The following is a 23,407-nucleotide window of genomic DNA, read 5'->3' as shown; positions in this document are numbered from 1 at the left end:
AGTCAATGACTTCTGTTATCCTCACGTTAAAACTACTTTGGGGGTACCTGGGTGGTTCAGTTGGTTAAGCGTCTGACTTATGCTGAGGTCATGATCTCACTCTCCAGGAGTTCGAGCCCTGCATCGCACTCTGTGCTGACAGCTCAGAGCCTGCAGCCTGCTTCAAATTCTGTGTCTCCCTCTCTCTCTGTCCCTCCTCCACTCCTGCTGTCTCTCAAAAATAAACATTAAAAATAATAATTAAAAAAAACCAGTAGTCTGACTACTTACAACTACTTTTTTCCTCAGCAGACTGTGAGCTGAAGGCAAGGAAACAGCAGGTGTCAAGGTTAAGACCAGAGGATGAAATGGCTCTGTGAGAGACAAACAGCTAGGTGGACCAGTGTTTTAGGCAGTGAATCTCCTGAACCTAAGCCAAGTGCATCCAAAGCCCAATGCTTTAGAGTCTAACACAGGTGAGCTTATTCTATTAAATAAGCACCACTGCCCGGGCTCTGGGTCAGGATTCAGGAAACAGATCCATGTTAGGGTCAGAGAGGAAGTGCTTATGAGGCAAGGCAAGTGGATAACGGGAGACTCCACCTGTAACTGAGGAAACTGTCCAACAAAGTGAGCAACCAGGCTTTGCTACAGGATCTCTGTACTTCTCATGCTTCTGAAAGAACCCACGATCGGGAGAAAAAACAGGATTAAAGGGAGTCAGGCATCAAAATAACATAAAATCTTTTATTGAAAGTCACTTTATTGATGTTACAATGAGAGTAACATAGAAAACTGTGGTATCTTTTTAGCTTCAGAAGTGAATACAAATAAAATTGTGCCAGAAATTTGAACCTCAAGTTACAGTGACCTTTAAAAACAGTTAAGGTTTTTGTATACCTACAATATAAGAACAACTTGATAATTTGAACAGCCATAAAACACATCACGCTTGCTCAGGAAAGCAGTTGCCATAAACATTTCAGTTGGTGATTGCCAAAACCCAATTTTTAAAATAGCTTAAGACCTGAAGTGCAGAGGAGCAGAGAGAATATATTAAAATGAAGCCAATCTCAGGTATATACACAGGATTACCTGGTTACCAAAAGTGAAATCATGCCGATAATAACACTTCCCCACGAAGTGGCTTCCACTATCTGTAGATGGACATCACCCCTTAAGATGATGGTTGTGGAAAACACTAGCGCAGACCTACCTTGGCTAACATATAAGCTGCTATGTTTAGTTAGAATGCCCAGTTCCTAAAAGAAGTTGTCTTTTTGGGATGCTAGATTGGAGGGGTAAGTCTCTTCCAGCAAGTTTAAAAAGGACATACGTGCTTAGTTATCCTGAATAAACCTTTTGTTAAGCACTTTAGAAGTTAGTGTTAAAAAAAAAAAAAAAGTTTCCCATATAAAACAAAGGTGTTGGGTCATTTTTACCCATTAAAAAGACTGGCTGTAGAATCACAGATTTTGTGCTAGATTAGAAAAGAAAGTGGGGTTTCTAATCAGGCAGTGATACACATGTATAATTTAGCAAGAACTCTTGTATCATAACTGAATAAATTATTAATTCATATCAGCACTTTCCATAATGTGTTATCTGGTATAACTTAGCACCGCTATGTTTAAAGATTTGGGGGCTATTTGCATTATTTTAGAGTTTGACCATTACAACACAAAAAACCCACATCTGACACTTTTTTAACTTGAGAGGAAAATGTCCTTTTCTTCATAAACTCTTTGAAAACTTTACTGATGATTTTGTAAGTGCATTATCTTAAGATTGCTAGTCTCATTGTATGCCTTTTTGTAAAAAAAAAAAAAAAAAGAAAAGAAAGAAAGAAAAAAAAAAAAAAACCCACCCTACATTTTCCCTGGTTTTGATTTTAAGGATACCTAAAAACATGAAATAATGGTGCCCTGGAGCAAAACTCTAACAGCCTTGAAGTACGTCTCCATTCAATACAGGTTTTATGAACAATTCAATAGGGACACACTGAGCAAGGGTGACAGGCCCAACATGTACTGGGCCCATAAAGTATTTATAGAGCCAACACTCAGTAAAACTGCAAAGTATACCATCTGTCGTAGGCACTCAGCCCCTCTGTCCCCACCACACCCCCAGTGATCACCTTCTGCACACCTGGCTTCTGGGTTCATGTGCGTCTCCATTCTGCTCCTGTGTCAAGACTAAATACCCCGTGACCTCCCAAGGCTCACTACTTTCTACCCCCCCTCCATCCTGAAATATACCCGAGGACCAATCTCTTAGTGACTTCTAAATGTTGCATAATCCATGCCCAGTTGCCAGTGAGAGAAGACTAAAGGTGCCTCTCTTCCTCCTATTCTTCACCCTGTGGTTCTCCCCAGTGCCAGTTTAGCCAAGAAGGGACTTACCTCCATGACAGTGAGGAGAAAAGGGCTGGCAAGCTACTGAAGAGGAGTAGGAAGGGTTTGGAAGCATCTCTCAGACTCCGTAGGGAGGATGCTTACTGTTTGTCAGGCCCTGGAGATAAAGGACAAAAATGCCAGGCAGGTTTTTGTTTTTGAATGTTTTGCTTTTCTACTTATAAACTGAACCAGATGGTGCTCCATGTTAGGGGCTCTGACAAAGCCATGAATAAAACATGAAGAGAAATACTATGCCCTGATTTCTAAAGTCCTGCTGTATCTTCGTTTGATGAACATCTGGGAAAGCTCCTCTCAGAATTAAAGGCACCTGCCTGCACAGCATATGCTATCAGCATGTGCCCAGAGTTCTAGCACATGCGGCTGTGCACACACGCATACAGACACCCAGATCGTGGGCTGCTGCCTCTTAACTGATTCATAAGAGCAGTCTGAGCTCCTCACAATCCAACAGGGGAAGCTGTTTATGAAAGTGCTTAGTGCTCCTATGCCAGGAGGAAACGTGCTGCATCCAAAATCAGAACAGTTTTTATCCATTCAGAAAATAACTGAGGGGACAAACAACAACAACAAAAAAAAATTAACAAGCCTCAAATTAAGCCCTATTCCACAGAAATATCTGCCTTTTATATATTTTAAGCTAGTAGAATGAGAAATTCACCTTGACTCCATTGAACAACAACGAAAATGTGCGTAGCAGTTTTAAGGGAAAACGAAAGCGAAAGGAAAAGGACCATCAGGACCCTGAAATGTAGATGTTATGCTGCCAGTGGAAGTCAGAACATTTCATGAAAAACTGATGGCAACTTACCAAGTTGGTAGGATGGAATTTATAATACGCTGCCCAAGGGGGCGCCCTTGACAGCAGCTGGCAGTGGTGTCCTAGTCAGGCTGTGGCAGCAAGTGGCTGGCCACCCTTCGTTCCTTCAGTCCACTGAGTGCCACATCTCGGCACTGCCAGCTACTCAGTATCCTCCCAATAAACTACCCTTCCTTTACGTTTAAGTAAAATAAAGTAAAATAGTCTTCTCTTTAGGTAAGGATTTATTATGTTGAATAACACAAGGAAATATTAAAACACTAAATATATAAGTTAAAGTAGAAGTACATGACAACAGGAAATGAAGAATGGATGAAATAAACACGCTTGATTTCGTAAAGGAGGGCATAAAAATACTGCATTTCCTCCAGCCCATAGGTAACTAAAAAGTAAAGAGCAAAGTCCAAAAAAGCAAAAGGTAAAGAGATCTGGGACAATTGACAGTTTAAATTATGCAAATTTGCAAGGTAATCAACAACAACAACAACAAAAACAACAACAACAAACGTAAGGCTGTGATGAAAATCAAACATAAATAGTCCTTTTCGGGAAGTGCACAAAAGATCTAATTTTATCAGCAACTTCTTTTAGAAACCCTATCCATCTTATGCACAGAAATCTATACCAGACTGACTTTATACATAAAGACAATTTTAAAAGCCTTTTTAAAGCCAGGAGAAAAAGAAACTAGTATCACTTAATAAAGCACCTATCTCAAGTATTTTTGGCATTTCGACCCTACATTTACTTTATTAGTCAAAAATTTTTAAAGAACAGCCCTGGGTTTCTTTAAACTATAGAGCAACTAAGGTAAACTGAAGGCCCTCGCTATGCTGTGCTGTTTGAGTGGGTTCCTTTCCACAGACTGTACGTGACCTGGGATCACTTTCCAGCTGAGGGACTCCTGAGGAGGACGCTACTTCCTGACTAAAGAAAGAGTTGGCTGGACACAGACCGGTAAGTCTGACCTCAGTTCCTTCAGGGGCTCCCTCTTACCCCCACCCCCTTGTTATCATTCTTAATAAAGAGATTTCAATGTTTAAGTCAGAGTTTGCTATACTGCAATGTCTGTGGACAAATGGACCATTGCAGGCAGCACGGTTGTCAATCTGAAGTTTTATCTATGCAAAAAACTTTAGAAAGAAAAGAAAAAGGCATACAATGGAACAGAAAGGCCAATGAACCACTCTTCTCTGCTTGGCGTCAGAGTTCTATAATTGACTGGAGGCTATAAATATTAGTTGCGTGATACAAACCGCTCTGATGACCTCAAAGTTCCTCTCCAAAATATATTAAAAAGTTCTAATGCTGTGCTTGTGTTTAGTGCCATAGGTCCATTTTCCTGTTTCAGTGGATGAAAAGTCATAAATATTTAGATTTAATACATCTAAATACCAACCATGAATACCCGTATAGGTATTTCTCAAAAGTATCCACTAAGATTATAAACTTGTCAGAGAATTCTGCAAATGGCTATAAGAATGTTCAAACATTCTTAGGCAGATACCCAGAACAGAACATTAAAGCTACCATAAAATCATAATCTTCCTGCAAATAAAACAAATGCTTTTCATTCAGTTCCACCTGAAGGTTATTATCAAGGAGCCTGACTATAAATAACTATGCCTTACAAAAGACATGTTACAATGACTTTTACTTGAAATAATAATTTTCATGTAAAAATAATTGAGAAAGTAAGGAAAGTGTATGGGAGGGAATCTGTTGACAAGTAGCTCCCCATTTGTAAATTCTTTCAAATTAGGGTTTATGTAACCATAACTAGGAAGCATATTTACACAAGGTACCTTACATTCAAATCTATAAACTCTTTTATAGTCAAAATAAATCTTATAACATTAGCATTTTATACACTCAATACCAGAAAATATTCAGTGCACATTAAAGTGATCTTGGTCAAAAGCCACTTTATTTGCTACATCTTTAAATCTGTCTGCCCTCCTGCCCTTCATTTGAGCTACATGGCATCGTCACCCAACACTCACCCAAATCTTAATCTGATGGATCATTTTATTGTAGTATCGACAATTACATCCCTTCCTGTCATGAAAAATGCCATTTACAAACACTTTATAGCTTTGAGTGATTAAATTTCTTGTCAAACATTTTCAAAGACTTTCAGAAGAGAGGTCCGTTACAGAAGACAAAAACCATAGAATATAAAATACTGCCTCTAACATGGCCCTTCAGTTTGGGCATCTAAGATGACTATATGTGAAGATGAAATGGATTTTGACCATGGACACTACTGGGAGAGATCAAATTTAGGAGAATATTTCTGAAATCTTGTCTCCAGATTCCATTCCTCTCAAGAAAAAGGAAAGAAAATGAGGAAATTCAGAAGTACTCTTCACATCAAAAGCATTAGATTGATCCCATCAATTTTGGAGTTCACTAGAGTAGTCTTTCCTGGGGAAGTTTTCTTTTAGAATGACAGAGCTGCGTTGTAACAGCTATCCAACTTTGGTTTTAAAGAAGGGACTTTAACATAGATTTCTCACTTTTCTATGGATTAAAAAAAAAAAAAAAAAAAAAAAAGAGTTCAAAACGTCAGATCTTTCCCCCTGCCAGCTGTTTGGGTAACTTCACAGTTGCCGCACACTTGTGGCTTTAGGTTTCTTCTAACCCTCTGTGGCCTGTTGAGGCTTCCCGCCCAGTTGGTAGAACCTCCATCACCTTGCTTCCACATCAGTGCGGAATGACCTGTTGGACTCACATCCTACTGATGATAAATATCCTTGATAAACAGTGTAAAAGTTGGTTTTATTAAAACAAGCTATTCATCTTACAGATAAAGGTAGCTAAAAAGTTTTGTCAAAGAACAAAAATTGAGGCCACAAAGGGTTAGAGTGTCGGCAAGTCGGAAGCTATCAATGTATCAGGGGCCCCGGTCTCACGTGTCTTTGGTACACTTGCTTAAGGTCAGCAGGACGTGCTGCTGAGGGGCTCACGGGCCTCCAGGGTGAGACTAGGCGTGCTCTGATACTGAAAGACAACAGCTGCCGAGGCAGACACTGGCTGGAGGACTCCCAGGGAGCAGCCATCAGCTTCAGAGTGAGTGCCTGGAGGCCGGAGACTGGCTACACTACTGAGCTCCTGCCCCAGCCAATGTGGAAGCCCCAGATTTGCTGGGCATTTTCTTCTCTGGTTCAATTAATCACTCAAGAAAACTGCCTCCAGGCTGTGCACAGCTTAAAGGGATATCACAGGTTTTGGAGGACAAATACCAATTACGGAGAGAGACACTTAGGGCACTGACCACTATATTTACAACATCATCTGTTTATCATCTTTAAAGACCATTTGATGGATGATGACGATGTGCCTGTTACTGATTATTTTTAGGCATTTGGCAAAATACACTTGTGTGTAACAGTTGCTTTTTTTATTTTAAAAATGTTTACATATGTACAATTGTCCTTGTATGCTGATATAAATATGAAAAGTAAAAAAACAAAAATAAAGATACATGTTTAGAGTAAGCATATGGGATATTGGCCTCTCAAGCTTTAAAGTCCTGCAGAAAAATCCTATATGCCTTAGCCCTGCATGCTAGTTTCTATTATGGGATGTTGTTTCCTTAAATGTGGAAAGCAATAAACAGAAGCTTCATGCACATAGCATTACTGTCTACAATGAGGATGTGCTTCAGAATGTCAGTTCTGAATCCACTATTGTCCCTTAGGAAACTTGCTACATTTGGGTCATGAGTTAATTTTAGTGAGATTTCTACATGTATCTGTCATGCGGATTATCCATTAACATACCGGTACCTTTATTTTTCCATGTTATAGTGTAACATTTCAGTAGTTCTTTTCACGGTTCAGTTAAATCCTAAGCCAATGACAAAAAGAAAATGGTATCCAGACGTGAGACTCGGCTTCCTCTCCTCTGTGGCATCTCAGAGGGTCTGTATTGTCTGAAGAGCAGATAGATTTGCAGTGATTCTGTGAGGCTGGGTTTCTATAAAAGTTGAAGTAAACAGTTTTGATGTATCACATGTAAACAGTGGATCTTAAATGGATGTCTCCCATAGCTGCACAACAGAGAAAAGCAAAATTTCACATTATGAAAGCAGGAAAACAGGCATATTTTTTTTAATGTTTATTTGAGAGAGAGAGAGAGAGAGAGAGAGAGAGAGAGAGAGAGTGCATGAGCAGGGGAGGAGCAGAGAGAGAGGGAGACACAGAATCAGAAGCAGGCTCCAGGCTCCACGCTGTCAGCACAGAGCCCTATGTGGGGCTAAAACCCATGAGCCGTGAGATCATAACCTGAGCTGAAGTCAGATGCTTTACTGAGCCATCCAAGTGCACTGGAAACAGGCCTATTCTGAGCTATGAAGATGAAAAAGATGAAAAAGAGTTGGTGATTCCATCCATACTTATGTGGTTGTGGAAGCACACCCTTATGACATCTAATGAACGAATAAAATAAACGCTCTAATTTTTAGCTTTCTCCTTCCTCTAAACCTGTGTTTCAATCTTGTTAGCAATTGCCACCTTTTAATACCAAACCCGTCACATCTTCATTTACTGTTACTCAAAAATTTGAATAGATTAAATATTATGTCTCGAATGAAATAAAATAATTTAAAATATTATTTTTTTAAAATCATATATACACTCCTTTTCCCCAGGATTCTGATATGGCCTTCTAGAGTAGTGGTTCTCGACCCACCTGCACATTTCAATGATCTGAGGAGGTTTTAAAAATCCTACTGCCCAGGCCACTCATCAGACCAACTAACTCAAAATCTCTCTGGGTCTCTGGGTGGGATTCAGGCATCAGCATAATCTAGAAGCCCTTCAAACAATTCCCATTACGGCCAGTACTGAGAAGTACTGACCTCGGGAAAGTGTGATTCCATCAATACTACTACCACCCACTTAGAAATCACTGCTGTGGGCCTATGACCAGGCCATCCACTCTCCAAATCCATCACTGTCTCCTAGAAAATTGTCCTTTCCCAGGAAACAAAGCACCCATGGCATGATGTCAATTCCTTACTTCCCTTACCTCTTCCCCTCCTTACCTCTCCCATCAGTTCTGTACACTGTCCTGTTCATATCTAATTTCTACAGCATTCAGTAATTGCTTTAATGGACTATAAACAACTTTGGAATGATCAAATATGAATGCAACTCAGCTCACCAGAGTGGCTAATTAAAAAAAAGAAGAAGAAGAAGAAGAAGAAGAAGAAGAAGAAGAAGAAGAAGAAGAAGAAGATGACGACAACAACCAAGAAGACCTGGCTGATAAAATATTGCTTCCAGGTAATATGATTTGGGTACACTTTTATAAACATGAACAAAGAAAGTCTAGAGACCAGTGTGACTTAAGTTACATCCAAATTAATCCAAATTCCATTTTTACTGAAATCTAGAGCATGTCATTGTATACCTAATGAGATTCTGGGACAGAAAAAGGAGAAACGGCTAAGTGACTATGTGGATGTTTCTATGTAGGTTCCCTATTTAATAGGTTCTCTTGAATCTTCATGGAAATCTTGTTCTCAATAGTCATGTTGGCTACTCCACAAAGACTATGGTAGAGACGCCTGTGTTCTCACCCTTTGGAGGACAAATCTCTCAACTCTAAGGATGCTTGTGTGTGTGAATGACCCCTGTTGGTGGAGAATAGTGAAAATGAATGGTTAAACAGGACGTTTGCTGGGTAAGAACATCTGGATTGACACTCAGATGATGGTATGGAGTGGTAAAGGGTTCAGGCTTCAGCTTCAGTGAGCCCAGTTTTCTCTCAAACGGTTAAGAAAATTAGTGACAGCTTGCAGAAAGGGGAACAGAGGGATTACACTGGTGGGACACTGGTGGAACCTGAAGATCACCATCATCCCATTGAGGAAAAAGGAGCGAAGAATTTTCCAAGTCATCACTTTTAGGAACAGACATGACTGTGGCCGTTTCTAATTTCTAGATGACTATAACGGAGGGGTTGCTGGTAAAAAAGATCTGCTCGTTTGATAACTCCCCAGCCCTCCAAGACAGGCCAGAGATGGGGGCTGCCTATTCTTCAGGATTCTGCTATGTGCTCATGTGGATGTTCATGGTGAACGTAGCCATGGGCCTTTCACACTGTCCCCGGGGTTACAGTCTTCACTGTCGCCCCATTCATTGCCAGGAAGAGGCCACGAGCCGGCCATGTCCTCTGGGGAGCTGTCATTTTCAGGGCTTTCCTGTGGGAACAATAACCTGCACCCTGGCATGACAACAGGTGAGAGAATATCCCCAAGTAGACAGAGCAAAACAGCAATGTAAACAATTTATCAGAGGTAAAAAGTAGGGTGTTATACTTTGACAATTCTCTGAGGAAGGATGACAGCCTTGGATTTCTTTACCACATACTCGTGTCATGAACAACTGGATGCCTATTAACGATTCTGTTTTTTACAGCCAGAAAGCTGAGTGCTGGGAATCTGAATTTTCTTCTTCCTTTCCATCTTTTACCATTACCCATATGAACACAGGAAGCTAACTTGTCACGTAATTCACAAAACACCACTGCTTAGTTTTAAAGTCTTTTTGATCATAGTAATCTAATCTGCTTTTAGCGAGTCTTCTTACTGACTGCGAGTGGATCGAGTTAAAATTTGAATGATTCGTGTATACCTTGAACCCCATTACTTAAGCCATCAAAGAGGCTCTGAAATATCTTTCTACACCAAAAAACCTAGGAACCCGAGACCCACTAGCAGATAAATCTGCCCGGGCTTTTAAAGCTCCATTTTTTTTTTATTTTATTGCAAAATTATTTCTGAAAAGATCAACATTACACTGTAACTGACAACAACAGAACTTGGATACCAATAAAAGTATTCTTTAGTTATATCTCTCATTTAAGCCTCTCTGAGGGCCAGTCTGCCTCTCTAAATTCAACTACCTCTCAAATTTCACATAATGGATGTATTCTGGGAATACTGTGAGGCTGAGCAGAACCATAATTAAAGTTATAAAAGAGGACTCAGTATTTAAGGAAACTTCTGGCACACCTGAAGCTAATATAACACTGCAGACAATACTAAATTATATTACTAGATTATAGTAATATATTACTTCATTTAAAAAATAAAGTAGAAAGGAATTGGTTCTTCTATGTGAAGACCCAATGACAAATTAAAAAAAAAGTAAATAAATAATAAATAAATAAAACTTATGGTTAACCATATTTTTATGTAATCAGTTCTTATGTGTTTTTAAATATGGCTTTTTAGGGGTGTCTGGGTGGCTCAGTTGGTTAATTGCCTGACTTCAGCTCAGGTCATGATCTCCCTGTCCATGAGTTTGAGCCCTGAGTCAGGCTCTGTGCTGACAGCTCAGAGCCTGGAGCTGGCTTTGGATTCCGTTGCCTCTGTCTCTCTTTATCCCTCCCCCATTTGTGCGCTCTCTCTCTCTCTCTCTCTCAAAAATAAATAAATGTTAAAAAAATAAAATAAATCTGTCTTTTTAAAATATAAGAGGTTGCTAAATTTTACCATACCCATTGCCATATTTTTTTAATATTAGAGATTTTCTTTTTTTTTTAATTTTTTTTTTTTAACGTTTTATTTATTTTTGAGACAGGGAGAGACAGAGCATGAACAGGGGAGGGTCAGAGAGAGGGAAACACAGAATCTGAAGCAGGCTCCAGGCTCTGAGCTGTCAGCACAGAGACCGACGCGGAGCTCGAACTCACGGACCGCGAGATCATGACCTGAGCTGAAGTCCGCCGCTTAACCGACTGAGCCACCCAGGCGCCCCAATATTAGAGATTTTCATATGTATCCAAATTCCACCCCTGCCTCTAAGCCACTGGTCTTTCTGTCACAGGTTCTGATTTCTAAAGTCCTATTGGGTATTATTAGCCAGTAAAAGGCCTGAGTAAGCAAATTAGGCATGAAGATGAGGCTAGTTTATTTCATCTCTGGCATTTCCAGGTATATTAAAAAACTGATAAAAACGAAACACATTGTTTTGTTTATTCCAGGCTGTCATATAGAAGCTATGAAGTATAATAAAAGATATAAATACATAGCAATGAATGATTAAAACATACCAAATATCACTAGAATTAATTCAGTAATTAAACTCATTTGCAAATATAAATCTGAGCCCCATACCCCAAGAATCTTCTATTTTTCAATGGAATCTTGAAAATCTTCCCCCCCCCTTTTTTTTATAAAGAAGGAAAAACAGTTCTCTCTTTTAAAGCATGAACTCATAGATAAACGATAATGACTGAGGCTATTAGTGTATATTCCACATACCCTGGCACTTTGTCGGTTCACTTTCTTCTCTTCATCAGGAAGTGGAGGCATTGGGTATGGGTATTTTCTGCTGGAGGCAATAGACCCAGTTGATGAAGAAGGAGACTTGGCAGGAGATAGAGTCCTGAGATGTTGAGAACACATGGAATAAATACTATGTGACTGCCTAACATCTCTTTCAAATATCTGAAAAGTAGGTTCAAAACAATCCCTCTGATTGCAATTTTCATAGGCCACTACTGCAAAGGTTTAACTACTGGGAGATTCTCTGTTCTTCACAACACTGGAATGCTGGAATTTTATTTTCCTAATGTCATAACTGCAATGGATTATTTAAATGTTAGCACACAGAATCAGACTCTTCAACTAGAAAAGCCAATCATGAAGTTTCCTATAGAATAGATAAAAAGCTAAAATGGAGAAGGGGCAAAATTATTCTAAGAGCTCATAATGGTAAATTAAATGTACAACATAGGAATATTCTGCCTTGTTTTTACCACTTAATGTAAAACATGTTTTAGTACAGTAATTCCAATTATATTTTTAAGTTCTGAAAATACAATACAATTGATACATTTATTAGTTGCTAAGTCACACACCAGTTTACACATAACTCATGCATTCAGAGGCCAGTGTGTTAGTTGTGAAAGAACAAAGGCAAATAGAGGGGTTTTAATAATAAATTAGTAAACATGCAAGCAGTAAGGAGTGCAGAGTTCCAGCCAAACAACGAGTCTGATGAGAACATACAAAAATGGTCTGATCAGTCCCTACAATCAGCATTTCTGGACAGGGAGGGTTTTGTGCCACAGAAGTAGATCTTGCTAACTCATGTAGGGTGTACTTCTCATGCTAATAAGGTGGCTACACTTTAGTGACTGGAATTTTACTGAAACGAACACAAAACACAAATACCCTTCCTATTTAGATAACGTGTATTATCTCCATCATGAAGACATTCCATATGAAAGATACGCATGAGTTGTGATGTATTCTGCTCTTCTGTATTCTGCCTGTGCAGTGGTAATATGTGTGACTAGGCTGAGCTCACAGGAAGTGCCCACATCTGTTATCTTGTCTTCAAAGTAAAAAAAAACAAAAACAAAAACAAAAAAAACAGCTGAGAGTTTGTTCACTTACACCATATCAAAGGGAAACAGATGTGCTGATTCAGCAGTACCTATCCATTCACAAATGTTACCACTCCACATCTATGACTGCTCAGCTCCCAGTGTCTGGTGGCTGTGAGCCACACCGCTGAAGTGGTTACACAGCCACGTCAGAGCACAGGTATTATTGCCGCAGGAGGCACCTCACCTGCTGGGGGGACTGACAGCCTGGGAGTGTCAGCAGCAGGGCGGTGCTGGGCAGGGGAAGATCCACTGCACTTCATGCAAAGGCATCAAGAGGGTTCTTCTTTCCCCCTTGTTGTAAATTTTGGTTCCCATCCATATATTATGCTTTGCTCTAGTTCTCCTGTAGTCTTCAAACCGGCTTCCATGTTATAGACACCAAATTCAAGCTGAGGTTTGAAAATACTTTTTCCTACAAGTCCTGAGATTCAAGTGACCCTTCTTGCTCAATTGTAAGAATCAATACTGCTTTAACTTGCTTTTAATCTGTAACTCCTAACACTTCCTCTAGTTTTGGGAAATGTCCAGGACCAGTGTGAACTGGTCTAATGTTCTAGCAGTGTGAATAGTCACAATATCACAGATATTTGACTTTTCTTGTGCTGATGCTCCTCACTACAGAGCAGATGGGTAAAACTAAGAATACAAGTACTTCAAATCCTTCGAAAGACTATTAAGGCAGTGTATTGCTACTGCATTTTTTTTCTAATGCAGAAATTAAGGATGTTTTTAATTTTAAGAAAACACTGCCAATATGACTATGACCTTTAAGAAACATATTCAGTGTGTGTAGAATGAGGGTAAGTTTTTGTATTTAGATATTTAAATACATATTTCTAAAACAAGGGATGTTAACCTGGGTTCAGATTTTTAGCCTAATCACTACTGGCAAGAAACCCAAGTTCAGGAAAGCTAGTCAGGTACACAAAGAAATAAATCTTGTTTGCTTTAGGGGAACATGCAAAATGAGTCCTCTTCTTAACTTGCTACAGTGTGGATGTGTCCATAGCATGAGCTGTTAGCTTATAGCTTCACAGTCATGCCAGTCATTCACTTGGCCATGAGTCCAAATGACCAGCTCTACACACATACCAGGCCATCCCAATGAGAGGTGCTGGAATATTTCCTCCAAATATTTTTCCATGGCCAAAGCCAATGGTGAGTGAAAACAAAACAGAAGATATTCTCCAGATCCCCCAAGAGATTGCATGTATACTTCCTCTCACATGAATACGCCAGCTAGCTGACACTTTGACTGACCCTAAGGGGAAGAAAAGCCCTTAGGGTTTTAGTAGGGATGGTTTTAGTAGGGGCAAGGGGCATCATGTCCTAGAGGTTGGGTGGTGTGTGACAGCATATTATTTTGAGGGGTTATTCAGCACCAGAACAGGAGTCAGAATAAGAGCAGAGAACAAGGTGGGGTAAATCAGCTTAGGGAAATAAAAGCAAACTAAAATTTTGTAACAAATGTCTAAAGAGAGATTTCTGCCTCCACAGTCTTTTCTGACCCTGGCTACTTGCCTGGTAGTTCCAATCTGGCATTTACTGAAAACCAGGCACTGGCCCAGCTCATTCACTTTAGAAAGTAATCTTTGAACAAATGTTAATGATTATCATTACAGCATTTTAAAAAACCATATAACCTTAATGGGTGCCATTTAAGGCTACACAATGAATGTGTGCCTGTGTGCCCATGGATTGTGGTCTATCTTGGGGCCACAGGAGACTTGCTGGGCTTGCCTTTTTTAAACATGTCTGTAAGGCCACGCTAAGCTCAGTTCTGCCCCCAGGAATGGCTGAAACCACACCAGTCACATATGAGGGACACGGGTCCACCCTTACTCACTTGTCTTTGTTCAGATGCAAATTTTATATAATCCAGAAGGATTTATAATGTGTCCTAGGATAGAATTTAAGTAGTCACTATACCCCCTGCTATTCTTAAGTAATTACAGAGAAGTAGAAAGGGAACAGATTTTGGAGTCACAGCCAAGCTGATAATTCTGATTCTTATACTTACTAGCTGTGCTACCCTGAGTTACTGGTTGTGTCTCAGTTTCCTCTATCCATAGAAAGGGAGTAAGAATGCCCAAATATCATGATGTGGTAAGAGATAAAGGTATATAGCAGGCACTCAATACAGGATAATTATTTCTGGTTTCTTTTCAGAGCTACTGCATTTTCCGTAAGATCATGGGACTCTGAGTAATCAAATGCATAATACTCCAGAGAAAAGATACCTGCTCAGAGCTTGGAAAGCACTGTCACCAACAGAACTGCCCCCAGAGTGTGGGTATGGGGAGATAATGCTCTTGTCCTGCTTGATGGGAGTGTATGCTGGCAACCATTTGAGCAACCAGTGTCGGATACAGAACTGCGTAAGGGAGCACAGCTGAGGCACTACCATCACTCAAAACTTTTTGGCATTTGCTTTTCTCTTCATAGTGATGAGGATGTAGTATTTTAAATGCTGGGCTATACTTTGGACCAGTTTGTAGCACTCACAAAGTCCCCACTGTGTTTTGATTAAGGATGCCACAAAGCCCACACCACATGGGTGATTAATAAAATGACCTTTGCCCCCATCGGTGTTTTGGCAGGAGAGGGAATCCCAAATAACCTGGTGACTGTTGAAGCATATCTGAGCTTAAGCACAGGGTTGGCAAAGCATAAGCCAAAGTGTGAATGCACTTCGGCCCTCTATGTAAGGATTGGCTTGGACAGAGGGTGGATGAAATTCTCTCTGTTGTGTTAGAATCATTGTGCTAAAAGCTCTGGGGCATCTTCGATTATTCACGACTTTCACAAAAATTGTGCATTGGTTATCAGGTCCTACCAACATAATGCTTATTAATCCTAAAATGAGAGTTACATTATAAACCTCCACTGGATTTTATCTAGCCTTTAAATACAAATACGGACTTTAATAATTAATTCATAATGTTGCCATCCACCGTGGGAGGTGACATCTAATTCTAAAAGAGGAGATAAAGAAACCCTCTAAAATTGCCCTCGCAGCTTTGCACGTGCAACCAGGGGTGCTAAAGCATTTCCCCATCCAAATTGCGTTTAGTCATGCAGCTTCTGGGCAGACCTGGGTGCTGATTTTAAGAAATGTGAACTCTTCTCCGGGAGCCACATCAACTACTCAGCTGACCCAGGGGAGGTGAAACAACTCTTCCGGGGTACCATTTCACAAATTAGTGTTACAAAGATGCTAGGTCCATTTAGGGATAAAAGTCCTAGCCCATATGCGACCAAAGTCATTCTGTTTGGGTTCCATGGCTGATACAAATTACAATCTGCCCACAAGCCTGAGGAAGATAGACAGGAGAAATAGGACTGCAGGTGAGCCAAGATTCCAAATAACATTCAAAATAATCTTACCTGTCTTCCTGACGCTGGCCATCTTGAGAGCTACAGGTGAGGGTGGGATGTTTGAATGTGAGTGTATGTGTATGAGGTTCAGTGTGAGAAAGTGGTAAAAGCAGAGGAACAGGGCAGAAGGGAAAGATGGGGTATAAAAGCAGGATATATTGTTGTGAGCAGGCAGGGTTATGCTTTCCTTGGGGCATATGCAAATGTATGGATCAAAATAAAATGCAAGTAGGGTCTAATCATTTTCTCAAACTATACATGTCTAAACTAAATGGTACACTGGAAGAGAAAGTCCACCTTATATGGGTGCTGAGAGTTAAACACACGTACATATTTTGATATCTATTAATGCTGACCCAAGTCATGGCAAAAAGTAATCTGAAAGCTAATTGTGTTCAGAAGAGGTCGTAATTGAGTCCATATTTCTTCTTTACATTAGTTGTCCACAAAGTAGTCAGATATAAACTGGACATTTACCTCTAGGAAATCACTTTGGTATTAGAAAGAGTGAAAAAATGCCATTAAGAGCTCTTGGAAATTCTCTCTGACCTCTGACGTTAGATTGAGCTACAGTGGATTGAGTAAATTCTAGAGTTTCTAAAATGTAGGGATACTCTGCTCTTCTGTGAACCAAGAACATGTTTTCAGTCTGCTTCCTGCTCTGTCTGAAGTGTTATACAAGCATTCTACTAGCATAAAAAGTGCCTTGAATGTTTTGTTGCAAATCTGTAAAGTACTTCTCGGCACTGCCCTTGTCTGGGAGCAAATGGTTGTACTGAAAATGAAACCTAAATTCATCCAATCTACTCTCTTGTGGTCAAGATTCTCTGGATAATTTTAAGTTCCATTAAATCACTGGTTTTACTCAAAGTAAAATTCCACTACATTTCATTTAGTTTCTTTTCATGTTTTCCCTTAAGTTTCCTTGTACGCACTATGCACTCTTAAGGCAGTAAGTAGGAAAAATGCACTATGAAACTGCTAAATTCTAGACATTAAATTGTTCAGGTTAATAGTGCTTCTTTATTAGTGGAAAGTATGTTTCATGCCCACAGAACACTACATAGCATAAAATGAAGATAAAGCTACTAAAAAAGCTCAAGATGGTGATGGGGACATGCACTAAATGGCAACCCTTTCAAATGGCTTCATTTGAAACATTCAGGAAAAAAAAAAAACAAAAAACAAAAACTAGACTTGCTCACGAAGCCAGAAACAGAGATCAAAAGGCAGCAAATAAACAAGAACCCTTTCCACCTATGGGAACTTGTATTGGGAGATACAAGATAGAGAGCCAGTCACACTACAGTATTTGTATGTGCTGGGAGAGTTTGAAAAGGATATAAAATTAATTTATAAAATACCTAAAGTATGGTCCTTCAGTGTTTTTATTCACATCTTCTACCCACTTAGCTACATTATAGTCTCTTTTGAACCATGGGTTTAAATACCTGCAGAAAGCAATGGAAGGAACAAAGAAAGCAGAACAAGATAGAAAATCTGAAAATACACAGCACAAGCTTAGCAAGGATGTTCTTCACCCTCCAAATGCAAGTGACTATGGCAAATAAACCAGGATGGATGTTGGGTGATTATGAGGCAGTCTGTACAATGACATGAGAATAAACTCAGCTACAACAAGGCTCGAGGCATTCTAGAATGTATTCAACATTGCAGGGAAAATCTTTCCAGTGGTTTCCCCAAGTGGATCAGAAGCGGCCTTCCAATCATAGTACTGTCAGTAATCTCATTCACCCACCTCCAAAGTGGCTTTTTCCAGGCCACCTCTCATTTGGTTCCTTGGTTTTCAAATGATAACGATGCTTTTTGAGAATATTCAGATGGCTGCAATTCCAACCTGGTGTTTGGGTATATAATGCCCCAAGAACAATTAAAAGGAGCAAAGTTCTCTTTCCAGTATGAAAAAAAGACTTTACAAGGCCTTGGTCTCACGGTCTCACTCCAGACAGCAGATCCTAAGCTGGAGTTAAAGATAGGTGCCTCAGCCAGCTCTATCAAGAGCAGACAGGGCCCCTGCTCTTCTGATCCTGGAACCCCAAAACACATTAAGTGTGGTCCAAACAGGCCTGCACGACCTTTAAGTTGGGCTCCGCAATTTTAGTTGTAGCTGCAAAACTCCTTCCTTTTCTTCATGCACTCCAGACTAAAGTGTTCCATGTTTGCATTAGCAAATGGACCTCAGAAGTTGCCTTCTGAGTGTCCGATCATGAACTTGTGTGACTGCCAGAGGATACTAATGACCTTAATTAGCATTTCCATGATGGATCTGGCAAAGTCTCCATCAGAATTACTGTGCAAAGGAAAATGTAAAAAGGTGGTAAAACTGGGAGTGCAAGTCTGTTTTTGTTTTGGGGGGGTTTCCCCCCGCCCCTCCCACTAGAGTTTTCTTTGATTTACTCAGGGAGCCAAGCAAAAACACATCCTCTTTACAATGTGCCCTTGTAAAATAAAAACAGATTCAACAAATTCAGTGTTGGAATCATCTGCAGGTTCTACTGAGTTTTCTCATTTAAAAAGTAACTCCTAGAGATACTATAGATAACGAAGATGCAAGCTCCATCAAATTTTGCAAGTCATTTGGAAACAAACCAAGGGAAAGGTAAAATACACTATTTGTTTGGGGTTAAACTTTGCTTCTTTCTACCATGTTTGGTTTCAGTTTGTAAATACACTTAAATCATGACATTTCCAGACATATAAACAAAAGTAGATTACTTTTTCCATAGTCCTTTCCCTCATTTTTAGCTATAACCAATGAAGTTCCCTCCTAAGAGAAGGGTTTGGTTGCCTTTTATGGCTGTAAGACCATTTTTGCTAAGACAGTGTTCCCTGACTCAGGAACAATTTCACACTAGTTTTGCCTTTAGCCACAATCATTGCCAACTTGCACTTTTCACAGAGATAGCCAATTAAAACTTGCATAAAAATTTCCACCGAGACTTTGAACAAAAAGAAAATGTCAAAAAGCAAGTGCAGCCACAGATGAAGGCTAGTGAATGCTCTGGCCTGGGGAAAACCGTAGAAAAAGCCCATGCAGCTGTTATCAGGTGAAACATAGCCACACAGCAAACTGAGTCACCCACAGGCAGCTTCCAGGAGGAGACGTGTGTTCCTTTCACTGACAATCTTAGAAGCTCAAAGGACTGATGCCATGGCTGTTCCATGATACCTACAGCTACATGGCTTGGCTTGTACATGATGGACCTTTTCTTCCATTTCAAGGAGCATCTCAGAAGGCTGTGATCACTTCACTAGAGGTCACTGAAGAGAGCTCTCAAAGGTTGTTCCTTCTGGGGATCTGCCCGTTAAAGTGTCTTCACAGTGGGCTTCCTAGCATCTCTAGGTGGCGGTGGTGGAAGTAATGAGAGTTTATCAAACCGCTATAAACCTGCCTATGTGGCTTGACTTGGCTTGTAGCGCAACATGCAAAAAAAATGCGTTAGACAGGGTAGGAGAGCTCTTTGTGTTCTCCAGGATGGAAAGGCAGAGGAAAATTAGCTTGTGCTGGCTGGACCAGGACCATGTCCAAGCAGACATTGGGGGTCAGTCAGAGATCAAATGACCCCGTTCTCAGCCAAGGAAGGGACTAGGAGGGAGATTAAGTGGCAGCCCAGAATGAAGGGGCAGGTGGAGACTGACCTGTGATCCAGACTCCCTGTCTGGGGGCTGTCAGAGCCCCCTGGGCTTATGCCTTGGGATGGGACTGTCTGGGCGAGGGAGTGCCCAGGCTCAGGTGCTTGGGGCTCCCTCCTGTAAAAACACAATATATAATACAAAGTCTAAGCCAAAACCTTCTTTTCACAGCATGTACAACAGTGAGGAAGATGCAAAAACGTTGAGTGTCAAAACAATACAATAAACAAGGACATTTTATGTTGTTAATTAGTAGGGTATGCATTTGTGGTGAATGCTTTAATTCATGTCCTGATGTTTTATCATCCCTGGGGATGATGGGTACTAAAGGGGATATGGAAATAATGAACCTGATGATACCTTTTAACCTAAAAAATAAAAAAAAGGTATGTTTGTCTGTGGTCATTCTGCTCCTCTTATAGTCCCACAAATTATATTGTTGTATCAGAAGCAAGAGGGATTATTTAACGAATATGGAAAGGTATAAAAAATGACTGTCAATGTAATTCCTAAGATGCTACGTATTAGGATTCCTTTTAAGAAAAAACAAAATATGTATGTATATAGTGCCCATATAACAAGGTATGTGAGAATAGTGGTAAACTTCACAGGCTTGGTTCCATTTAATTAATATGAGTCATGTAACCCAAATGCAGAAAGTGAAAAATCTGAGGGAGTCATTACTACTTTTTCTCACAAAGGTGATTCCACTATGACGTCTTATTAAATATTATAGCGTTATCTCACAGGCAAGAGATTTATTAAGGGCTATCTAGTATTATAATTTTCATCATATGATATGAGCGGGAATTCTACAGAAAAATTTTTCAAAATAAGTGACTGCACTAGCAAATATTGTATGAATCTTGCTAAACACCAAGTGCTGTTTCGGTCCTAAACACATAGCTTTACTATGATGTTGATCTATTTCCACTCAGGAGTTTTCAAAGCCTTATTATAGGAAATATCATTAAAACGCTAACCAGCACACAAAGGAAGTTCTGAAGAACACTTGACAGTTTTATCTGTATTCTTGTGAGCAACTGAGATGAGCTAAGGAGCTCTTACCAGGTGACCTCATGCAAAACAAATCAAACAACATTCCAAGAAGAGTTTATCCACAATGAGCCCTAAAGCATCCAAGCGCTTTGGGAAATGTTTAAGATAAACTCTAACAGATTAGTTATTTATGATGGAGTTCTATGATGCCATTCTGGACCATGCAATGGTATCACTTAAACCTATATTTTGTTTCTAAGGTAAAGTGTCCTCTAGCAAACTTTGACAAGCCACTTACAAGACAATACCATCAGCAGGAAGGTCCAAATTTCAGGGCACTGTTATTATTCCTGGACTGAAAAAGGCAGGGTATATGATGGAAAAGCTAACATAAGTTTCTGACAAGCAGTTAACAAATACCTGCTATTCAGATTTTTAAAGTAGTAAGGCATGAAGAAGCAATAGTGATCCTGAAAACAATAACTAGCACTATAGTGAGAAATAAGTTAAAAAAAAAAAAACTTTAGGTAGGTCAAAAAAGTACGGTTAATGAAAACCTGGTGGCAAGGAAGTTCCAGAAGCATACCAAGGGTGTGTTTTATTCCTCGACGTCAGGTTTGAGGAAGCTTACTTTTGCTGTACTTTCTTAAGTGAAGAAACAAACAAAAACAGTGCATGGTGTTTACCTCATTAGAAGTAACTTTAAATGTAACTTGTGATCCCACCCCCCACTTAAAAAAAAAAAATGTGTGGCTATCATTTAAAACGGACAGTGTTGCACTTAGTGACAATGATTCCGTTAAAGAGCAAGTTTTGGGTAAGTGCCCTTTTAAATGTCCTCAGAAGGAAGATTTAAAAGGGAAGTGTATTCCATTAGTCTGAGAGAATGCTTAGATTGCAGCCATGAAGCCCTCGGAGCGGTGGTTTCACACTGGGAGCAGTATCATGCTCAAGGACGGTGGGAATTTCCCCCTGATGCTTCTAGGCTGTGTGAATACTGGGAAGAGGAAGGGTGACCCCTCTGGAATGGCTGGACCCCGGGTGATGAGAAGAAAGGAATGTTATCAAAATTCCCTTCAAAAGGAACCAAGACACCACAATGGCAGGTTACTGGAGGAAAAAGCCTGCAGCGAGGGTGGGAACCCCGCTAGCAGTGAATATTGGTTTGGGCACAGTTGCGGAGATGCCTATGTAAAAGAGAAAAGCCATGGTTAATTTTAAAACGGCAAAAAGGAATTAAAAAGACAAAACCAAGACCAGAGGCATGGTTTACAGTTCTTTGATGATCTCGTTAATTAACTTTTCACACTAATTGCATAGGACCTTGGAATGCCTTTTTCCATTAGAGGTGTAGACTTACTCAGTTGAATTAGACCGAGGTCTAAATCTTTTGCCTCTGATTTTCTTTCTGTTGCCTCCCAGGTTACCTGAAAAAGATGGTTTATGGCTAGATTCGCATATAAATGAACAACTGCCATATGTTTAATCACACAGTATTTCAAGTGGTAATATTCCCAGCCAGTCCCACCCAGAACACAGGGCTGTATAGCACATACAGCCTTCTGAGTTTGTCCAGAGCCCTGGTACTAGTGAATCCCATCATTTCTCAACCAAGAAAAAAAGACATGGACTTTCATAATAAATGCCCTCATCTCTGTTGGGAGAAGAGCTAAAGAGCTTACAGGAAAGAACAAATCTTTACAACCAAGAACCACAAAATGTAAAATTTGGGTTCTGCAAACAGACACACCAGCTGTTCAAAATGCCGCCCTCTACCTTGCCAAGAGTTACTTCGAGGTCGTCCATTTTCACAGATGTCTGAAATGTGTTTTGTGTCTGGGATCCTTTCACTCCAAGAATGAGAAAGCCCATTAGACCTGAAATTGAAAATGTATATATACTGTTCAAAAATACAATCAAGTGAATGCTTTAAAATCAGTAAGCAAAATCTCTAAGCACTACTGTGCATTAAATAAATCAAGAAAGAAAAAAATCTGAAATGAAAGAATGAAGAGAACATGAAAGTCTTCATGAAGAAGGCAGAATTACACAACATTCAATGTAAGAAAAGTCAAATACAATGGAACCCCATTACAATAGTTTATAGTTGAAAAGTATCAGCACACAGTGCAAGCCAATCACATTGCCAGCAACCACATGTAACAAATTCACTACATATTTCAGCTATATAACTGGAGCAGAAGAGTTATAATGGGGTCCCACTATAGATGTTTCTTAACTGTAAAGCAATGGTTTTCATTCAAATATTATGAGAACATGGACTTCCAAGAGATTTCACTAAGATCTGTTCAACTGAACCTAGTCAACGTTTACCAAAGTAACATTCAGGTTTTTTTAAACAATAAAACTGTTTTCTGAGAATTGGCATTTTCTCCACAAATACGGCCACCTCAAAATGTAGTGTTGTTAGTTAACTGTCCAATAACTGAACTAAATCACATGTTTATGCTGGAAGTATCTCTCACAAAGCCCATGTACCATGATGCCCTTGTGCTATCTGTGTCCTGCCATCTTAAATAAACTGTCTACAGAAGCAAAATTCATACACCTACCACATAAAAAAAGTATTTTGACAAACTATATATACTTAGGAAGAGTTACATAATTTGATACCATTTTTAAATGCTTAAAAGTCATAACCCATTTTTCTAAAATCTGGGAATTATTCAAGTCAATATTTTAAGTTCTTGAGATACATTAGAAAATAGCACTATGCTTAAAATATTTTCCA

At 39.7% G+C, this 23,407-nt stretch overlaps 1 protein-coding gene across 20 annotated transcripts in view; it reads right to left on the bottom strand.

The window, feature by feature from the left end:
- Positions 1–706: 706 nt before the first annotated feature.
- Positions 707–23,407, bottom strand: part of ADAM22 (ADAM metallopeptidase domain 22) — a 236,042-nt gene continuing 213,341 nt past the window's right edge. For 5 of the 20 annotated variants that reach the window (XM_060632400.3, XM_081795026.1, XM_060632398.3 and 2 more), the window contains 5 exons: positions 22,432–22,532; positions 22,016–22,082; positions 19,663–19,773; positions 11,492–11,615; positions 707–7,194 (listed from right to left, as the gene is read on the bottom strand). In XM_060632400.3, the coding sequence (XP_060488383.1) occupies positions 7,066–7,194; positions 11,492–11,615; positions 19,663–19,773; positions 22,016–22,082; positions 22,432–22,532 (532 nt within the window). In that variant the 3' untranslated portion in view covers positions 707–7,065. Of the gene's footprint in view, positions 7,268–11,491; positions 11,616–16,011; positions 16,042–17,366; positions 17,454–19,662; positions 19,774–22,015; positions 22,083–22,431; positions 22,533–23,407 lie in introns of all 20 variants that reach the window. The other 15 variants (XM_060632408.3, XM_081795029.1, XM_081795030.1 and 12 more) reach the window with 6 other exon arrangements.

The sequence above is a fragment of the Panthera onca genome, chromosome A2 (assembly GCF_046562875.1).
Source record: "Panthera onca isolate mPanOnc1 chromosome A2, mPanOnc1 haplotype 2, whole genome shotgun sequence".
NCBI lineage: Eukaryota > Metazoa > Chordata > Mammalia > Carnivora > Felidae > Panthera > Panthera onca.
The sequence above is the reverse complement of the archived record's forward strand: the minus strand, read 5'-3'. Positions and strand labels throughout refer to the sequence as shown.